This window comes from Sphaerodactylus townsendi, linkage group LG12, assembly GCF_021028975.2.
Source record: "Sphaerodactylus townsendi isolate TG3544 linkage group LG12, MPM_Stown_v2.3, whole genome shotgun sequence".
Lineage (NCBI taxonomy): Eukaryota > Metazoa > Chordata > Lepidosauria > Squamata > Sphaerodactylidae > Sphaerodactylus > Sphaerodactylus townsendi.
The window spans coordinates 39324462-39342913 of NC_059436.1; the positions used below are offsets into that span (position 1 = coordinate 39324462).

Below are 18452 nucleotides of genomic sequence, written 5' to 3' on the forward strand. Positions count from 1 at the left end.
ATACCATAAATATACACTTATTTTAAAAAGTTAAAAGAAAAGAAAAAGAAGAATTTCAGACTCTTCTCTGGTTCAAAGGGAGGGCCAAAACATTTTATGTGGATTTCCGGATCGTGGGGGGCACCATGCCCCTAACCCTAGTGATGTGCAGGGGTGTGGGGGGATAACTATATACTGAATGAGAGTGGTCCAACAAGGTCAGTATTGTCTGCTCAGATGGGTAGTGGTTCTCCAGGGTCTCCATGGGGGTCTTTCACATCACCTCCACCTGGTCCTTTCAGCTGGAGATATCAGGGATTGTACCTGGCACTGTCTGCATGCCAAACAGGTGTTCTGCCATTGAGCTGTGGCCCCTGCTTCAGGTTTGTTCATATTATTAGGGTAATAGAGATATCAACCCAATAATGAGAAAGTTTCTGAGAACTGGCTTGGTATTAATGAGAATTCAGGAAAAACTGGCCTATTTTTGCCTGCTTGATTCTCTTACAGTGTTGGATGCAGCATCTTCTGGGAGTTAGAAGTGTATATCTTACTCTCCTGCTTTTCCATAAATGACTCACAAACATAAGTACAGTGTAAAAATGATCAATATTAATTACACAAAAGTAATGAAACATTAAAAGCGGCTGCTGTGAACTGAGAGATAGCCATAAGCAAAGTATTTTCTCAGACTCGGCCCCTTCTAGCAAAATGTGAATCATTACGGAAGCGCAAGATATGCATGAAGCTGAATATAGTTAATTAAACTGAACAAAGCCCAAGGTATTTAAATAAAAAATGTAGCTCCGTGCGCCAGTCATAAAGAAATGCTGCTAGAAAATCCAAATGGGCCATCATCCCCCCCAAAAACACATCTAGGAACAAGATCTGATTTCAGGTCTCAGTGGGTTTCAGCAGCCCCATAAAATTATTGTAAGAAAGGAATCAGGTATTTGACTCAAATCAGCTTGATGGTTTAATTACATAATTCACAGCTTTTGTTGAGAGTTAAGACAACTTATTGGTATTGTGAGTGCAATGGGGGGGTGCTGCTGTAAGGCCATTTATGCACTTGTGATCTTTGCGTTGAGCACACATTCCCTTTGGATTGGATTCTTGGTTTTGCACAGATTTCTCCTCTTCACAACTCTCAGATCAGAGAATCCCCACAGTTTCCAAAAGCTCTCAAAGTGCGACTTTTCTTCTCCCTTCTCAGAGAAAGCTAAAGGAATCAGCAGGCATTCCACTTTCTTTGGGTTTTCTCACCCCTCCCCACCTTCCCTCGCCCACACCACAGCAATTTCTCCCTCTCTTCCTGTCACCATTTCAGAAGGATCGAAAGGGCTTGAGTGTGTGTGTGTGTTTTATTGTGTTGGATTATTTACTTAATATTTAGCAGAGAGCAGAATAAGAGACCATGAGACAGTTGCTGGTTTTTATATAAATGAGCTTACTTACTAATAGGAAGGGTTTACATGGAAGAAAAATAAAGAATAGCTTTCTATCCTAGTACAAACTTAGTTACATTGCTTAGCACCATGTGGTCCCACATGGTGCTTAACTAGCAAGGCAGAGATTCACCTCTTGTGGTGATCTCAACAATGTGGCATTGTGTACCTCGTGTGTAATCTGAGGTCTGTGTGTGTGAGACAAAGAAACATAACTTGCTTTATAACTTCTGACTATGTGACTTGTCTCACATAGTCAGTGGGGGTGGGTGGGTTGGCTGACCAATAGCTTAATCAATGAACTGGCCATAAAACTCTGACCTCAGTATCTAATTAGCATGCACATAGTTAACCCTTTCCTATCTGAATTGTGACACTTGCAAATCCCAACATATTGTCATGCTGAGCATCTATTGGTGGATCAGCAATAGACCCTTGACATTGACATAAAAACTTACATAGTCTAGTGAATTAACACTAGACCAAAGATGGCACCAAAAAAAAGTGCCAGGCTATCTCCCCAGATGGAGTTTGCACAGAAAGAACGTGGCAGGTGGGCAAAATGGTGGACACTTTGCAGCAGGAGAATCCCTGTGTAAACAAAAAACCATGAGAAAAACCTGCTGCAAAGCAAACAGCTTGGGGGGTAGGGGTGGTAAAAAGTGCACATATAAATTGCCTTAGCTGTTTCCATCACCACTACTCACTGGATCTGGCAAAGAATTAGTTTTTGAAAGCCCAGCTTTCTGTAAATAAAAAGGTCAGAATCCAGCTTTCGGGAAATGTGAGTCCTGAACTGAAGAACAAATATCAAATAGGCACTGAACCAAAAAAGGAGGAAGGGGTGGATTGGTTTCCAACCATGATTTTCAATCAGCAAGAAGAAGTGCTGACTTCAAGAACTGATCTAAGTGGAATTTCTAATTTTTTATTGCAGCATGTAGACATATGTGCACTGATTTAGTTGCTGCAACAATTGAAAGGTTGGTTTGAAACTAGCCTTTACATCTTGCAAGCATAATCCACAACCTCAGACTCTGCAGCTTGTATGCCTTTTGTACTATACCATTATAGATGTTTCGATGAGGGGTATGGGGTTCAGTTCATGGATCTGTTTTATCTATGTTTTGTGTTTTGAATCATCTGATTGCTTTGTACATCACAAATGTCTGGATTTGTTTTAGTCTCCTTCCCACAAGGCCTTAATCTGAGCCATGGCTGTGAATTCTGTTTACCATTCCAAGATGGCTGGCTGAGCTCCATCAAGTTTGTTTAGACTCAAACTATGCACAAGCTTGGATTTTTATGACAGGAACTAATGTATGTTTGATCCTACAAAGCACCTGCCAAGGGACAATGATGTGGACTGAGACTGTGGTACTGAAAAAGGAGGCTATTCTCTTTGCCACCACCCAATCTCTCCAACTGAAATGCTCCCTATGAACTGCTTTTGGCCATGGTAGGAAATAGGCCACAAACACAGTACATGTACCTATCTTTCTTTTCCTGCTGGGACTTGAATGAATAGTTTGGGGTTCATTTTTTAGTAAGGAGAAATAACCCAGAGTTGTGGCTCCATTCTATGCTTTAAAATGAGGTGAATGGGCACAGTGGCGTATGGCCCTAAAGACATGGGGTGCCCCATGTCCCCAGGCGCATGCCTTTTGGTCACGTGACCAAAGGGCAGCCCCTCTTCCCTGCCTACAAGCTGGGTGCAAGTTTCCCTCGCGCCTGGCTTCTAGGCAGTATGTGTGATCTATTGAGCAAATAATTTTTTGCAAGCTGCCTTTCTTGTAAATGTTGGCTTTGATATTTGTTTAAACTTGCAGAAGCTTGCAAAACTTCTGTTTTGCTGTGGACCCGATTGCTAGGGTATTACCCATGAGAGATACAAAGTAGCTCAGATATTTATAGAGCCCCAGCTGGCTATATCAACAATTAACCAAATTATACTAAAGTATTACAGAGGGGCCTCTGTGTGTCCACTTCTGTTGCATGCTTGCATCTACTGGCCTTGGGCAAGGATACACGAGTCCCATCTTCATGGACAGACACTTTCAAACATTCAGGAGATATGGAGGAGCACTGTGATAATCTCACATTATTTGGGCACATATCGTACTTTACTGGATGAGGGTGAAGAGCTTGGCAGGGCTTGAAAGCAAGTCTAATCTATGAGCAGATAGTGGATGACTTAAAATAAATCCTTATTCACTTGTTTAGGAGCAACATGGATCCTATACTGTAAAGACAAAAATATGTTTTGTAACACCTTAAGATTAACAGGGTTGTTCTGGCATACATTTTTGTGTATGCCAGATTTCCCGTTATTTATCTCCCCCCACCCCACCCCCATCAATTGCTGGCAGACTCCCCATTTGTGACTTTGTAATATTAATCTGGGTGCTTTTGTTTGAGTACTTGCTTCTCTTTGGATTAATTTTTACTTATTGTAATAAGTTTATTTTGTATGACTAATGGTATACTGTTCTGAATTTTGAAAAGATGGGATGAAATTTTAAATGAGGAAATAAATGGAAATAAGGCTCCAGTATCAATATAAAAGGATTTGATTGGTTGATAACCTGTTTGACATTCCGCAGAGCTGCTCACACAGTAATACAAAGTCTAAAAACACACACAAATTACCAAAAGCATACAGTATGTAAAATGACAATATCACAGTGTAGAAGGATAAAATGTCAGATTATTGTATCACAACAAATTTCTAAAGCTCTTTGTAAAGAGGAAGAAGGTTTTACATTATTTCCCTAAAGTTGGTACAGTGAGACTGAGAAGGAGTGGCTTTCCGAGCAATCTCTTTGACAGTGTACACAGATTAAAGACTCACAAAAATGAAACCTCTGAGTTAGGTATTTGAATACTTGTTGGAAAGTTGTTCAGGAGGAGAAAAGGGAATTTTATGTAAGGAAAGGAAATCCTTTTCAGATACCTGATTAATGATTAACTGTTAGATAAATTCTCTCACAAATTTCCCAAACGGACTTGGTGGGATTTCAAAGGCTGGTTCCCCCAGTCCTCGCGACTCCAAACCAGTCATGGTTTTTCCAGGCATTTTCTTCTTTCTGACCCTTTGTGGAAGAAGTTTGGCTCAGGAACAAACGTAAGTAAAGGATGGTTATGTTTGCCATACTGCTAAAGTAGCGCAAGAAGATGGGTGTGAAATTTGACACCCTAGTCATTAAGTTGAACAAGACAGCTGAGGTATTCCTCAAGAACTTTATTGGTTTCCAGCTAGTTCCTTGGGCAACTAAATGCTGGTCTTGATTTTTTTGACAGTACATTTCCTGGATTGGGATTTTATAGTCTTCCACTGTGCCTATTTTCCAAAGGCAGTCTCTGTTTTGACCCTGATCCTGCCTGTGGGGGATACCATGTTAAGATTTCTTTGAACTACTGAAGGTCATTTTTTAGGGTTGAGCTTCTGCCTGGAATCTCCAGCAGGCCGAGTTTCTTGAGCTGATTGATGTTGTCTCTTGACATATCTCTGTCAGTATGGGTACTTGAATGATAATGCCTGTTTGTAGCATGCAGATCACTCAGCTAGTAACATATCTTTTGAATGGTTATAAAGTTATTGGAACACAATACTTTTCAAATGCATATTTAATCAACACAACAAGCACAGCCTTGGCTTTAAATCAGAGGAGCAAACAAATATGGCATGCCTTCAGGACTGGGGTGACGCTAGGTGCACAAGGGGGTAGGGACCCCAGGCACTGCATTAGTGGGTCAAATGGGGATGCATTTTCCCACCTGTCCCCCCTCCCAAGGTATTTCCTTGGGTGAAGGAAAGAGAACACCACCTTCTATGCAAACCATCCTGTATGCTATTAACAGAGACCCCACTTTGGGTGTCACTAACTAATGAGACAAGAACCAGGGCCTTTTGGATCACAGTATCCTCAATACTGTATGAAGTTTCCAACCCAAAGAAGGTCATCAAATAGACAGGCTGTAGCTGAGTGGTACAGCATCTGCTTGGAATGCAAGAAGATCTCCAGGTCAATCGCCACTGTCTCCAGGTAAAGAGAACAGATAGTAGATGATGTGAATTACATTTAACTAAGACTCTGGAGAGTTGCTACCAGTCTGAATAGACAATAGTGATTTGGGTGGACCCAAAAGTCAGATTCAGCATAAGACAGCTTCATGTGGTCATGAAGATTGTTTCAAATCTTTAATACAGTCATAAACCAGCATAAGGTAAATGAAGTATAGGGAATAATATAAAGGATACAACATATTAAAACCGTAAGCATAAGTATGAAAAGGGGTTAAAATTGAAAAGAGATTAAGTATAAAAAGACACTAAAATGGTTAAGTTTAAAGCTATGGTTATCGTCACTAAGGCAACTGTGTTGCTTAGACCATCCTGAAACATATTTTGAGTGCTGTCACACAGAACTTGGCCACACTGTAAGTTATATCAGGACTGGTTCTGTGTATCTGGGCATGTAGAAACAGTAGAACATTTGGTTCTCCACTGTCAGTTTTACAAAAATACATGTATTAGTTTTATTTTGCCACTGTAGTATAGATTGTCAGGTTATGCAGAACAAGTTTATATCTCCTGTTTTATGGAAGACTTGTGCATGGTGAGGAAAAGGGCTGCTAGATTGCTTCTCCTCTACTGGTTTTTCAACTGAAAACCACTTCTAAGTTGCTTTTATCTATTCAATGGATAACATACAAGAGTAAGAACATCTTTTGGGAGATGTTCATCAGCAAAATTGCCAGGGAAATCAGCAAAGAACACCCCTACAGGTCTTCAGTTTTAGAATATAACCCATCCAGCTGCAGTCAAATGGTGTTTTTATCCTGCTGTGACCTTGTAATAAACATGGTGTTATCTGTTGTGTTTATTTAAATGTTTTGATTATGATGTCAACTGTTTGTGCTATTTTTAAACCACCTTGAAAGTTTCCTTACTGCCAAAAGCTGGGTAACAACTAATAAATAAATAGGGTGAGATATATAGTTGCCACCAGCATAAGATTAAAAACAGATGAATGGGATGTTCATATGCAGCAAATACAAAACACAATAGAGAATCTTGATAGAAACTTGCTTTTGGGAAGGATGTTAGCATCAGAGTACTTCCTTCTGGACTTCACGTTAACATCAGGAGGTCTGCTTCAGAGCAAGTAGTTTCTTGTGTTATGCAAGATGTTTGCCATCAAATACCCAATGGATGCATTTTTATATTTAGTCACTGTTAAGTGTGAAGAAACAGGAGGAAGGTTTAAGTTTAAAGGAGTAGAAATGAACATTGGGAACACCTTGATGAATTTGAAAGAAAAAATTTGTTACATGCTTTTTCAATGGTATCTTATACCACATAAACTTGTAGTTATATGCAGAAATTTATTAGATGTATGTTGGAGATGCAGCTGGGGACATGCAGATTTGATGCAACTGGTGTGGGCATGTCCAAAACTTAACTTATTCTGGAAAAATATGACTTAGTTAATTATATGTTTTGCAATAATGTACCACAAGATCCTAAGACAATTCTGTTAGATTATTTAAAAGTATTAGTAGCAATCCTTCCTTTAATGGTTTACTTGTTTGATGGTTGAGGTCTCCAGTCAGACTACACTGAATTATTTGTTTATGCTTTGTTATTCCTCCTATTTGTATATATTTCTATAAGTTTTAAATTCTATTTTATAACAGTTTTAGTGCCTTCTTCAGATATTAAGCTGGTCTCACTTCTGCTTACACTTCTGCAAAGCATGCAAATAATTTATTTACACTTACACTTCTGTAATGCATGTAAAGAATTGGAAAAAGGGAACAGAACCCACTTCTATAATGACTGGTTAATCATATATGGAATATGTATCTCATTTACAAACATAACATATTACCAAAGCATGCAAAGAAATAATTTACAACATATAGATATGTTTTGTGAACATGAGTCAGTTTTTGACAGACAGAAGCCTTTATTGACATTATGAATTACAATATTTAAAAAAAGAAAAAAAGATCATTTATCCATTAACTGAACCTGTTGAAATATGTTAAAAAAATACATTGAGTATCCACATACAAACCCCTATATATATAACACATAGAGAGATAAATTAACCATGATGATTTTGTAAAAAAATAATTACGCTTGGCCAGGTAATGTTTCAGAAAGCTCGCAACGTTTTCACAAATAAGGTCACAAGAACCATTGAGCAGAAAATTGGTAATAGATGACATATCAATATTTAACCTCTTGAGGGATGGATATACATGGAGCGAGGAGAATCATAGATAGGGCACTCTAAAAGTACATGTTGGACAGTCTCAACCACAGCCATTTTACACTGGCATAGCCTATTCTCATAAGGGATATTATTATATAGGCCAAATGTCATGGCGTTAGGCAGAGCATTGAAACGAGCTAGTGAGTATGCTCTGCATTGTTTGGGATCACTCAGGATATACAAATAATTAGCACAATAATCTGATGAGTCAATTTGCATTACGTACTGAAATGAAATGTTATAGATACAATGTATCTTTTTAAAATAAAATTTTTATTATTATTTTCCAAAATATATTAAACAGATCAGAAACAAAGAAATACTAGAAAATAGTTAAGATTAAAACATAGAAGATATCTACCCACAGTTATATTAAATGCACATTACATAATGGAACCCAATATGACAATTTCAAGTTACTAGAGAGGTCATTATAAGGTCTTAAATTTCTTGCCATTTGTCCATCAGCTCCAAAGCATTTTTACTAGTGCAATTATTATATCTTAGTCATTACCAATTTTCAATCCTTGAGTCATCTTGTTTTTACAGGATTGAGTCAGATTCATATAAAAAGTTGACCCCATTTCTCATCGAATTCATGTTTTGAACGTCGATTTACAAGATTGGTTAATTTTGCCATAATAGCATATTCTCTGTTTTATCTTCCCAACATTCTACTGTAAGACCTTTATCAAATTTCCAACTAGTTGCAATTGTTACTCTTGCAGCAGTTAGTAAATACCAACACAGTTCATTCAGTTTCTTGGAAAGCTTTTCCAGTAATATACCCAACAGCATCATTTTTGCAGTGAGAGGAAACTTAAATTTAATTATCTGTTGACTTGGGTATTTCTATCCAGAACTTCTTCATTTTTTAGATACAATGTATCCTTTTGCTTTTTATGAATTGTGGTAGGTAAGCTTCCTTTTTCTTCTCCTGGGTATAACGCTATTATGTAATGATTTGTATAATTATGTAATAATTAAAAAGAAATGTTATTTTAAAAATCAGATTCTACACCAGTGCAATCCATGCAGAGTTAAGTACACGTATAGGATTGCCAGCCTTCAACAGGCGCTTGTTCTCTGCAGGAATAAGCAAGAGCAGGAATTGCAACACAAAGTCAGATGTTGTAATCTGCTGATTGCTCAGTTGATCAAGGCTGCATTAAAGGCACAGCTATGAAAGCCGGTTGAAAAGTATTGTCGAAGGCTTTCCCGGCCGGATTCAACTGGTTGCAATGGGTTTTCTGGGCTGTGTGGCCATGGTCTGGTGGATCTTGTTCCTAACGTTTCGCCTGCATCTGTGGCTGGCATCTTCAGAGGTGTATCACAAAGGCGCTGGCTCTGCCTCACTGGCAGGGAAGGGCTTGGAATGGGCTCTGCCTTGGCTGGCGGGACAGGACTTGGAGCTGGTTCTGTTGCCTGCAGTTCCTGGTCCACAGTGCTCTCAGGCTCCTCGTCAGATTCCTCATCTCCCAGTAACTGGCTCATAATACCGTGCTTGTAGTCACTAGCAGTGAATTCCACAATGTAATTATTAATTGAGAAAATAATTATTTTCTTTTGTCTGTCCTGAATCTATTGTCCATCAACTTCCCTGGGTGTTCCTCAATGAGTAGTTTAGCTAGGAGATTATTGTTCGGCTTGATGATATTTGGCACGCGGGGCTCCACAAAGTTCTATTATGTCCGTTTCCTCACGTCTCATGAAACTATTGGGAGAGGTTATCATGTCTGGGGACCTTATTTTTTTAGTTTCCGAGCCTATGTCCCACTGAGATAACATTGTTGCCACTTAGCTTTTTAATCCCATTAGCCATGTTGGCGATATGCATATTCCCATGTAGCAGGAGGAATAGGCTAGGTTTGCTGTGTATTGTAATAGTCCTTCTGTTTTAATATGAGTGCTGTGCTTGAGCTCTGGAAAGGGTGAGTACATGGCCTTTAAAAGGAAGAACCAGGAAAATGCAGTGTAAAATCAGCAGCTCATTCAGAACGGTACAAATAAAAACGTGAAAGACTTGCAACAATCCTCATCACTGATGTCACAGGCACCATTCAGTAGGTTTCCAGGACACTTGAACAAGGCAAGCCCCAGAACTTGTACTATACGTGCTTCCTGAGATTTAAAGTACAGTTTTTCAGCAGTTGCTGTTCATTTGCATGATGAGGAACAGCAATTCCTGCAGGACAAAAGTATTGTTTTTGAAATCATCTGGCTGGAATACGGATGGTTACACATGCAGTGGTGGGATTCAAATAATTTAAAAACTGGTTCCGGTGGTGGGATTCAAATAATTTAACAACTGGTTGTGTACAAGCACCATTTTAACAACCGGTTCTGCCGAAGTGGTGCGAACTTGCTGAATCCCACCACTGGCTACATGGCCACCCCTCCCCCTCCCCCTGCCCTCCAAACTAGAGGATCTCTAAAGGCCCTTCACTAAAGCTTCAGTTTGATTCTTGTCTTATAGGTATGTCATTACTGCACCCAAAGTGATCCGCGCAGGAGCATCTGAGAAGGTGGTGATTCAAGCATTTGGATATGAGCAAGAGTTTTCAGTGACAATATCTATTAAAAGCTTTCCAGATAAACAAACAGCTTATGCCTCGGGTCAGATCCAACTGACTCCCACCAATAAATTCCAAGGGTCTGTTACTTTAACGGTATGTATAAAGAATGTCTGATTCGTGTGTGCTCGATTTCGTTTTTTAAGTCTAAGTCCATAATCTTATATACATCTATTTATTTACAATATTTATAAGAGCAGCAGTGGTGTAGGAGGTTAAGAGCAGGTGCATTCTAATCTGGAGGAACCGGGTTTGATTCCCCGCTCTGCCGCCTGAGCTGTGGAGGCTTATCTGGGGAATTCAGATTAGCCTGTCCACTCCCACACATGCCAGCTGGGTGACCTTGGGCTAGTCACAGTTCTTCTGAGCTCTCTCAGCCCCACCTACCTCACAGGGTGTTTGTTGTGAGGGGGGAAGGACAAGGAGATTGTAAGCCCCTTTGAGTCTCCTACAAGGAGAGAAAGGGGGGATATAAATCCAAACTCCTCCTCCTCCTCCTCCTCTTCTTCTTCTTCTTCTTCTTCTTCTTCTTCTTCTTCTTCTTCTTCTTCTTCTTCTTCTGAGCATTTCAGGGGCCAAGATGCATAAAAATGTATAAAAACAAATTTATAAAACAAACATTTGAAATAACCTAGAAACACTATATGCTGTCCCACCACTAGGTATTCCCCCTTTACCCAGCCTAAAGCTGCCCCAAAGAACCCCCTGGAACAGCACTGTTTCACAATCTTGCTGGAATTCCAGGCAGGTAGGAACACCCCAACCTTTCCCAGAAATTTATTCCAAATGCACAGAGACAACTCTACTTTATTTTTTGACAGGGGCAAAAATACAAAATGAAGCCCTCTGTTGTTATGCAGCATGTTGTTATACAGCAGTGTGGGTGAACCTTTTCGAGACCGAGTGCCCAAACTGCAAAGCAAAACCCACTTATTTATCGCAAAGTGCCAACGCGGCAATTTAACCTGAATACTGAGGTTTTTGTTTAGAAAAAATGGTTGGCTCTGAGGCGTGCGTTACTCGGGAGTAAGCTTGGTGGTAGTTGTTGGCCTTGCTTTGAAGCAACCATGCAACTCTTCCAACGGGTGAATCACAACCCTAGGAGGGTTTACTCAGAAGCAAGCCCCATTGCCAGCAACTGAGCTTACTCCTAGGTAAATGATCGTGCTTTAGTTCTTTGCATGAAAATCAGCGGGGTTTAACAGCGCTTAACAGGGTTACCCATACTGCTTCTCCAAAACTAGGTCTTAGGTTTAATGCAAATAATTGAGCCCAGCGGCCCAGGCCAGCCTAAATGTGTGTGTGTGGGGGGGGTGATTCCCCCCCCACATGATGAACTCTGTTTGTGCATGCCCGCAGAGAGAGCTCTGAGTGCCACCTCTGGCACCCGTGCCATAGGTTCGCCATCACTGTTATACGGCATCATGTAGGGAGAGGCACTACTTAGGTATGTGAGCATTGGGCTGACAAGGGCTTTAAAGGTACGCACCAATATCTTGAATTAGGAAGCAACATACTTGGGAATTTCTAATAAACACACTGAGATTTACTTCCTGGCATAAACACGCTCGGGAACAGACTACACAGCTAGAGAAGGCATCACCAATGTGGTATGGCTGCTGCCAAGAAATCACTTTCCTCCTGCTTTAGGTTCCATGTTGCAGCAGCAGCATCATATGCAAATCCTAGATGTGTGAGGCTTCCAGATTGCCTGGGTACTTTCTACATCAGTGTTCCCACACCACTGGAGACCCTATTCCTGGCATAGGAGATATCAGAGGCGTATCTAGGGAAAATGTAGCCCAGTGCAAAATCTGAGTTTTCTGCCCCTCCTCCCCACCCCACCCCCACCCCCCAGTATGGGCGGCCGCCCTCCCCCATCATGACCAAACATTTTTTTCTGGCAGTGAGGAGTGTGGGGGGCGATTTCCCCCCATCCACGTGACTAAATGGCCATAGCCCGGGGATATTTGACCCCATACGTCTCCCTGGACAGTATGCCCCTGGGAGGTAACCATGTAATCCTGAAGCCACCCTGAGGTTTTTGAAGAAGGGACAAGTTAAAAATGTGCTGAAGGATGGATGTGTGATCAGCCATCGTAGCATATGGACAAGGCCATGAAAACCTATTTGGACCAGGTCATGTGTTCACTGTTGATATGCACATTTGAAGCTTTAAGAATTAATTCTGAGCATGCCTTTTTTAAAAGTCACATATTACATGTTATTTATCAGTATTAATCCAGAGAGATTACTGTTTGCTGGTTTTTTTTAAAAAACAAAACCAATTCCTTCCATTTCCAGATTCAGCCAAAGGATTTAGGAAGCACAGACTCAAGGAATTTAGTTACATCCGGGTATCTGGAAGCTGTTTCTCCGCACTTTACAAGGGAGAAGAAAATGAGTGTTTCATATGAAAACGGATTTCTCTTCATTCAGACTGACAAACCTGTTTATACTCCAGATCAGTCAGGTGAACCCACCTTTTTTAATTCTGCAAAATATGCAGTCATAATTCTGCCTTCCTGAATATTTTAAAAAAATACTTTGCTTCGGGTTGGGGGGATTCTATGAACTGGTATAATAAAGTATAAGAGTGAGTTGTGAGTCAGAAAAAACTTAGTTCAAAAGTCGCTTAGCCATGTGGCCAGACAGGCCAGTATTTCTTGGTCCCAAAGTGGAATTAACAACTCTGGCCTGGCGGAGTTTGCTGGGCAAACAAACTATGATTGTGTAGTGTGTTAATTGACTTCAACCATATATGAAATGAGAGAGCGTGCCAACAGAAGGCATGTCTACAAAGTGGCAGACCATAGTTTGGTGTTGCATCTGAATCAAACCAATCTCTGTGTAGTGTTTTTTATCACCCAACCAATGCTTTTTACTTGCAGTCATAATTAGCATAATGCTATTCATAATTTTGTGGCTCACAGATTACTTTACAGTATATTTTTGTCTCACTCAAAACACTACCTGAGCCTTGTGAAATAGGTCTTTGTATCTTTTACAATATTTCAATTTTTGTCAAGAGATTTAGTAATTCAGTAATTAATACCTTCTAGTACGTATGTACATGATTGATCAATTGCCGTATATACTTGTGTATAAGTCGACCCAAATATAAGTCAAGGCACCTAATTTTACCACAAAAAACTGGGAAAACTTATTGACTTGAGTTTAAGTCTAGGGTGGGAAATGCAGCAGCTATTAGTAAATTTCAAAAATAAAAATAGATACGGTTGGGCGCTATTTGGGGGTCTCTGCCACTGACCCCCCATCTCACCAGCCCCCATGTCTTTGCCACCGACCTCTCCATCCCGCAGCTTGTCCAACTCACCCAGGTCGACTGGCTGTCACCCACCAAGAGCCAGGGACTGGCCGCCGCTGATAAGAAGGCAGAGGCAGAGAAAGTGGCTGAAAGAGGGGAGGCAGAGAAGAAGGCAGAGGAGAGCGAAGCAGAGGAGGCTGAGAAAGTGGCTGAAAGGGGGGAGGCAGGGAAGAAGGCAGAAGAGAGTGAAGCAGAGGAGTCTGAGAAAGTGGCTGAAAGGGGGGAGGCAGGGAAGAAGGAAGAGGAGAGTGAAGCAGAGGCAGAGAAAGCAGCTGAAAGGGGAAAGGCAGAGAAGGCAGGAGAGAGCGAAGACAGGAGAGGGGGAACGCCACACAAGAATTAAGTGGGACCCTCACTCGCTGAAAACATGGTTCAAGCCGGGAATGAGGGATGCTAGCTGGGTCCAGAGCTTGCAAAGCAGCTCAAAAAAATCAGAAATGAAAATACCTACAACACTGGATAAAGATGCATTTTGAACAGCACTTTCTAGAAGGTCAACATCAGAGAACTGACTTAGAGGCATTTTTATGAGTGATAATTTGTTCAGCTTGGCCTCCAATCAGACTAGAAGCTGATTTTTTCCTATTAATGCTGGGGGGGAGGGTTGTTGCTATTTTATAGTACTTTTTAAGGGAGCTGAAGGTGGTAAAAAGAGTAATTGGGAATTTCCTGTGATATTTGGCTGTCCTGCTTTTGCCTCCAGTTGAAGATTTTGCAGGTTTTTGAAGCACTGTAAAACCTGCTTATTAGAGGCAGTCGCACAACAGACAGCAATCCTGTTTATCACCTTCACTCTTGCACCTGATCTGTTTCCCCAAGTTGTGAAAAATAGCAGGAGCAGCACTTACCTGGGCTGGTTCCCAACAGAAGAATAGTAGCATCTACTGGGAGAGATACAGTTGGGGAGAAAATGAGTCAGAAGCGGGTGGGTCTTCAACAGCTCCTTCCCTTGATGTGTTTTAAGTGGGCTTCCTGCCCCCTCCCTCGAATCCTGGCATGATCTGTATTTTGTGGAGAGAGTAGCATGGTGCGGTGGTTAAGGTATCAGACCAGAATCTGGAAAACTCCGCTTCGAATCCTCACTTAGCCGTGGAAACGTGCTGAGGGACCTTGTGCCAATCATACGCTCTCAGCCTATACCCTGGCAAATATTTGGATGGGAGACCTCCATGGAATACTAGGGGCATGATCCAAAACCAGGCAAAAGCAAACAACCTCTGAATGCGTCTTGTTTTTAAAATCCTATGGGGTTGCCATAAGTCAGTTGTGAGTTGATAACAAAACAAACATGCACAATCAAATGTTGTGCTCGCTCTAGCATCCATTAGATCTTCCCGACAATCGACTGAAATGGGTTAGGTTGACAGAGGGTAATGATGAAGATCCATCAGTGAGCTTCATGGCTGAGCAACAGATTTGAAACTGGGGTTTTACTACATAATACCAGTTGTTATTTCTATTCTACAATCGTGGCAAAATGAAGTTTGATGAGTAACACTTGAAAGTTGCCAAAAACCGTCAACTGATTTGCTTATGATTCCATTTACCTAAATGCAACACAATTCTCTTTTACTGTTGTTTAGAAATGTGCTGGGTGAACCCTGTGTTGCACAACTGTACCAGTTTGATAAACCAAAAGTATTTTTCCTGTCTCCAGATAATAAAGTCCAGTAGGAATGTGTTTGGACTACAGTTACCTACCTGATCTTTACTTTTGTATTTTAAATTATTTTTCCAGTGAAGGTTAGGCTTTACTCTTTAAATGAAGAACTGAGGCCAGCGCGAAGGTCAGCCCAATTAACTTTTGTGGTGAGTACAACCAAAGAGAATCAAACTGTTTTTCCAGCAAGGTGTGGTGTAGTTTTGATTAGTGGTTGAAGAGTTAAGGCCTTGCACCTTCCCCTTATGATTCTGATCTAACCTGTAACTGGCAGGTCATCTTTACAGACCAGTGGAGATTCATGATGCTCATCTAACTTCTTTTTTTTTTAGAATATAGAAATAATAGGTGGAAGTACTCAAAAGTGGCCATAATTTCCTGGAAATCTATTGTTGTAATCCTGAAAGTTAGCCCTTTGGACAGGTGGAAATATGAAACAATCTTGTTTGTTATGATTTTTTTGTTTACTTGTAATCCAGTAGTATCACCATTAGTGAAACCCCTAGAAAAACCCCACCTTACCTGGCAGGAGGAACACCACGATCACAAAGGTGGTTTTCCCAATGTGATGGTCACCCATTGATCTCTGAGTGTGCGGAAAGGGCCAATGGATGTTGTGGTGTAATAAGTTTGATTTTATTTCTTCTTTTTTAAAAAATAAAGGATCCAGAAGGAGTAGAAGTGGACATTATAAAAGAAGATGACTTTACTGGAGTTATATCATTCCCTGACTTCAAAATTCCACCATACCCTAAGTAGATCTATTACTATTTTAAATATTGCTAGCTAAGGCCTTTGGTGTTTTTTTCTTGTTTTGTTTTTTTTTTGCATATCATTATGTTTAGTTTGATTAGGTTTAAAATCTTTTGTATATCCCATATCCAACTGTGTGGATTTAAGTACCGGCCTCATTAATGCAGTCTATTTGTACAGGTACGATCAGCCAATATTCTTGAGCCCCAAAAGATTGGAAGGTATTGGACATAGCAAAAACCTACTGGATAATCTTTTTGGAATTAAGGATACCATTTTGATCTTAGGAGCAAAACATTAGATATCTCTGTGGAATATGCAGAAGGATTGTCATTACCCCCAGTTGGTACCTATGTATGGTTGCTCCAAGTGGGACCTGAATATCAACCAGAATTACAACTGATCTCTGGAGTATAGAGATCAGTTTCCCTGGAGAAAATGACTGCTTCGGAGGATGGATTGTGTGGCATTATATCCCTCCACAAACCCTGCTTTCCCCGGGCTCAAAATCTCCCACTTGCCAATCTGAAGTTAGCAAATCTATACTGATAGCTATTTCAGGGGTGTCCAACTCTGGCGCCCCAGATGTTCGTGGATTATGATTCCCATCAGCTCCTGCCAGCATGGCCAATTGGCAGGGGCTGATGAGAATTGTAGTCCATGAATATCTGGGGGGACAGAGTTGGACACCTCTGGGCTATTGAAATAGTGTTCTATTTCAGGCAAGATCAGTTCTTCTTTGAGCTGGCTTCTGAGCAAAACAGGCATAAGTTATTTTGAGATTATTCAAACAAAGGTGTCTGCTACATCTCTCAGGGCCAAGCAAAGCACCATCTGTTTGATACTGAGGATTTACTAGAGCTATCGTCACCAGTTATGCCAAAAGGCTACTCTTTCCTTCTTTGCTGAGGACATTCGGATTCCATGTCACCTGCAAAAGCACCTCAGCTGCTGAAAAAGCCTATTGCATGTCGTCCTTTGGAGAAAGTGGGGTCTACTGGAAATGAGAGCCCAGTGGAAAAGAAACCCAATTATCTTGCCTATATCTGCCCAACCTCACATCACTATAATAAACAGTAAAGGACAAGAACAGCTCAGATGCCAGTACACTCCTCATAGCTCACAAGGCAAAAGGCCTATCAAAATGAAAGGTCTGCAGGCATCCATCCTCAGCCAGTTTCTAGAGGCATTGTAATCCACGCACACCTAAGGTGGCCCATAACAAGAAGTGCAATATTCCTATTTAATCCTGTGGGGGGCACTAGAGGGTTGCTTGCAGATTGAGAGCCGGGAGCATAAACCATTTCCGCTGAAGGAACTTTTATAGATTTGAAAGCTGGTTTCACCCTGCTTGTGCTGCACTGTTGCTCCAGAAGCTTCAGACTCAACTGACTGTAGACCCCAGGCTTTTATGTCCCGAAAATCCTGCTTACAGACAGGAATAGTTACATAAACATTCATTTAATTTTATTTACTTTGTTTGTAGCCCTCCTTTCTCAAGGAAACTCAAGGTGGATTACGGTTCATGGTACAAAACAATGCAATCTTAATAAACGGTACAACAAGGCTAGGACCCGTGAAAATTAGATACAATGCAAAAAAATAATAATTAAATACAATGCAAAAAAAAAATTTGCACCCCGGACATATATGTCAAAGTGTGCAGTGAATAGAACGGCAGAATTAGAGCACAATGTAGTAAGAACAGTGTAATGCATACAATAAAACACAGACTACTTCCTTTATAATGAAATGGCACAGATTGGCAATTTCCTGTGCCATTTCATTGTGCTACAGCCTTGTTCCTTTTGTAAAAATGCCCTCCTGAACCATTTGCTTTTACATAGTTTGCAGAATGACAAAAGTGTGAGAACTTTCCTGACCTCCCCAGACAAGCTATTCTACAGGGTGGGGACCATAACACAAAATTAAAATAGACTCTGATATGAGTCTTGTAAGAGATATTCTCTGGAAGGGTGAAGGTAGCATGTGGCCCACCTGTGGCTCACAGTAGGTTTTGTAGTCTGGAGTGATAGTATGCTGGGGGCATGTTGACCCCTGCCATTTTCAATGAAAGGTGTAGATCCTTTCCTACCCTACAGAAGCCCTCATACAGGCCCGAGAGTTTATAAATATTTATAGCAAAGACTAATGAAGGAGGGAGATCTTATTCCAGCTTCCCCTTGCTCCAGATCTGCTCTCTTTCCATCCATCTTCTCTGTCTCTTCCTCCCATCCCATTCTCCCACTTGATATTTCTTCTTACATGCTCCTCAACCATACAGTTTCTCCTTCCTCCAGCCATTCACCCTACCTCCTTGTTTCCCCTGCCATTTCCTCTTCAGAGCTGCTTTTCTACTTGAAGCACCCATGGAGGCTTTCCTCCATTCTCTCCCCATTTCTGCTTCCCTTAGACTCTTCTTTCTTT

At 40.9% G+C, this 18452-nt stretch overlaps 1 protein-coding gene across 1 annotated transcript in view; it reads left to right on the plus strand.

The window, feature by feature from the left end:
- Positions 1-4486: 4486 nt before the first annotated feature.
- Positions 4487-18452, plus strand: part of C5 (complement C5) — a 66791-nt gene continuing 52825 nt past the window's right edge. The window contains 5 exon segments of the mRNA XM_048512140.1: positions 4487-4551; positions 10188-10380; positions 12589-12757; positions 15351-15421; positions 15936-16027. Of these exon segments, the coding sequence (XP_048368097.1) occupies positions 4487-4551; positions 10188-10380; positions 12589-12757; positions 15351-15421; positions 15936-16027 (590 nt within the window).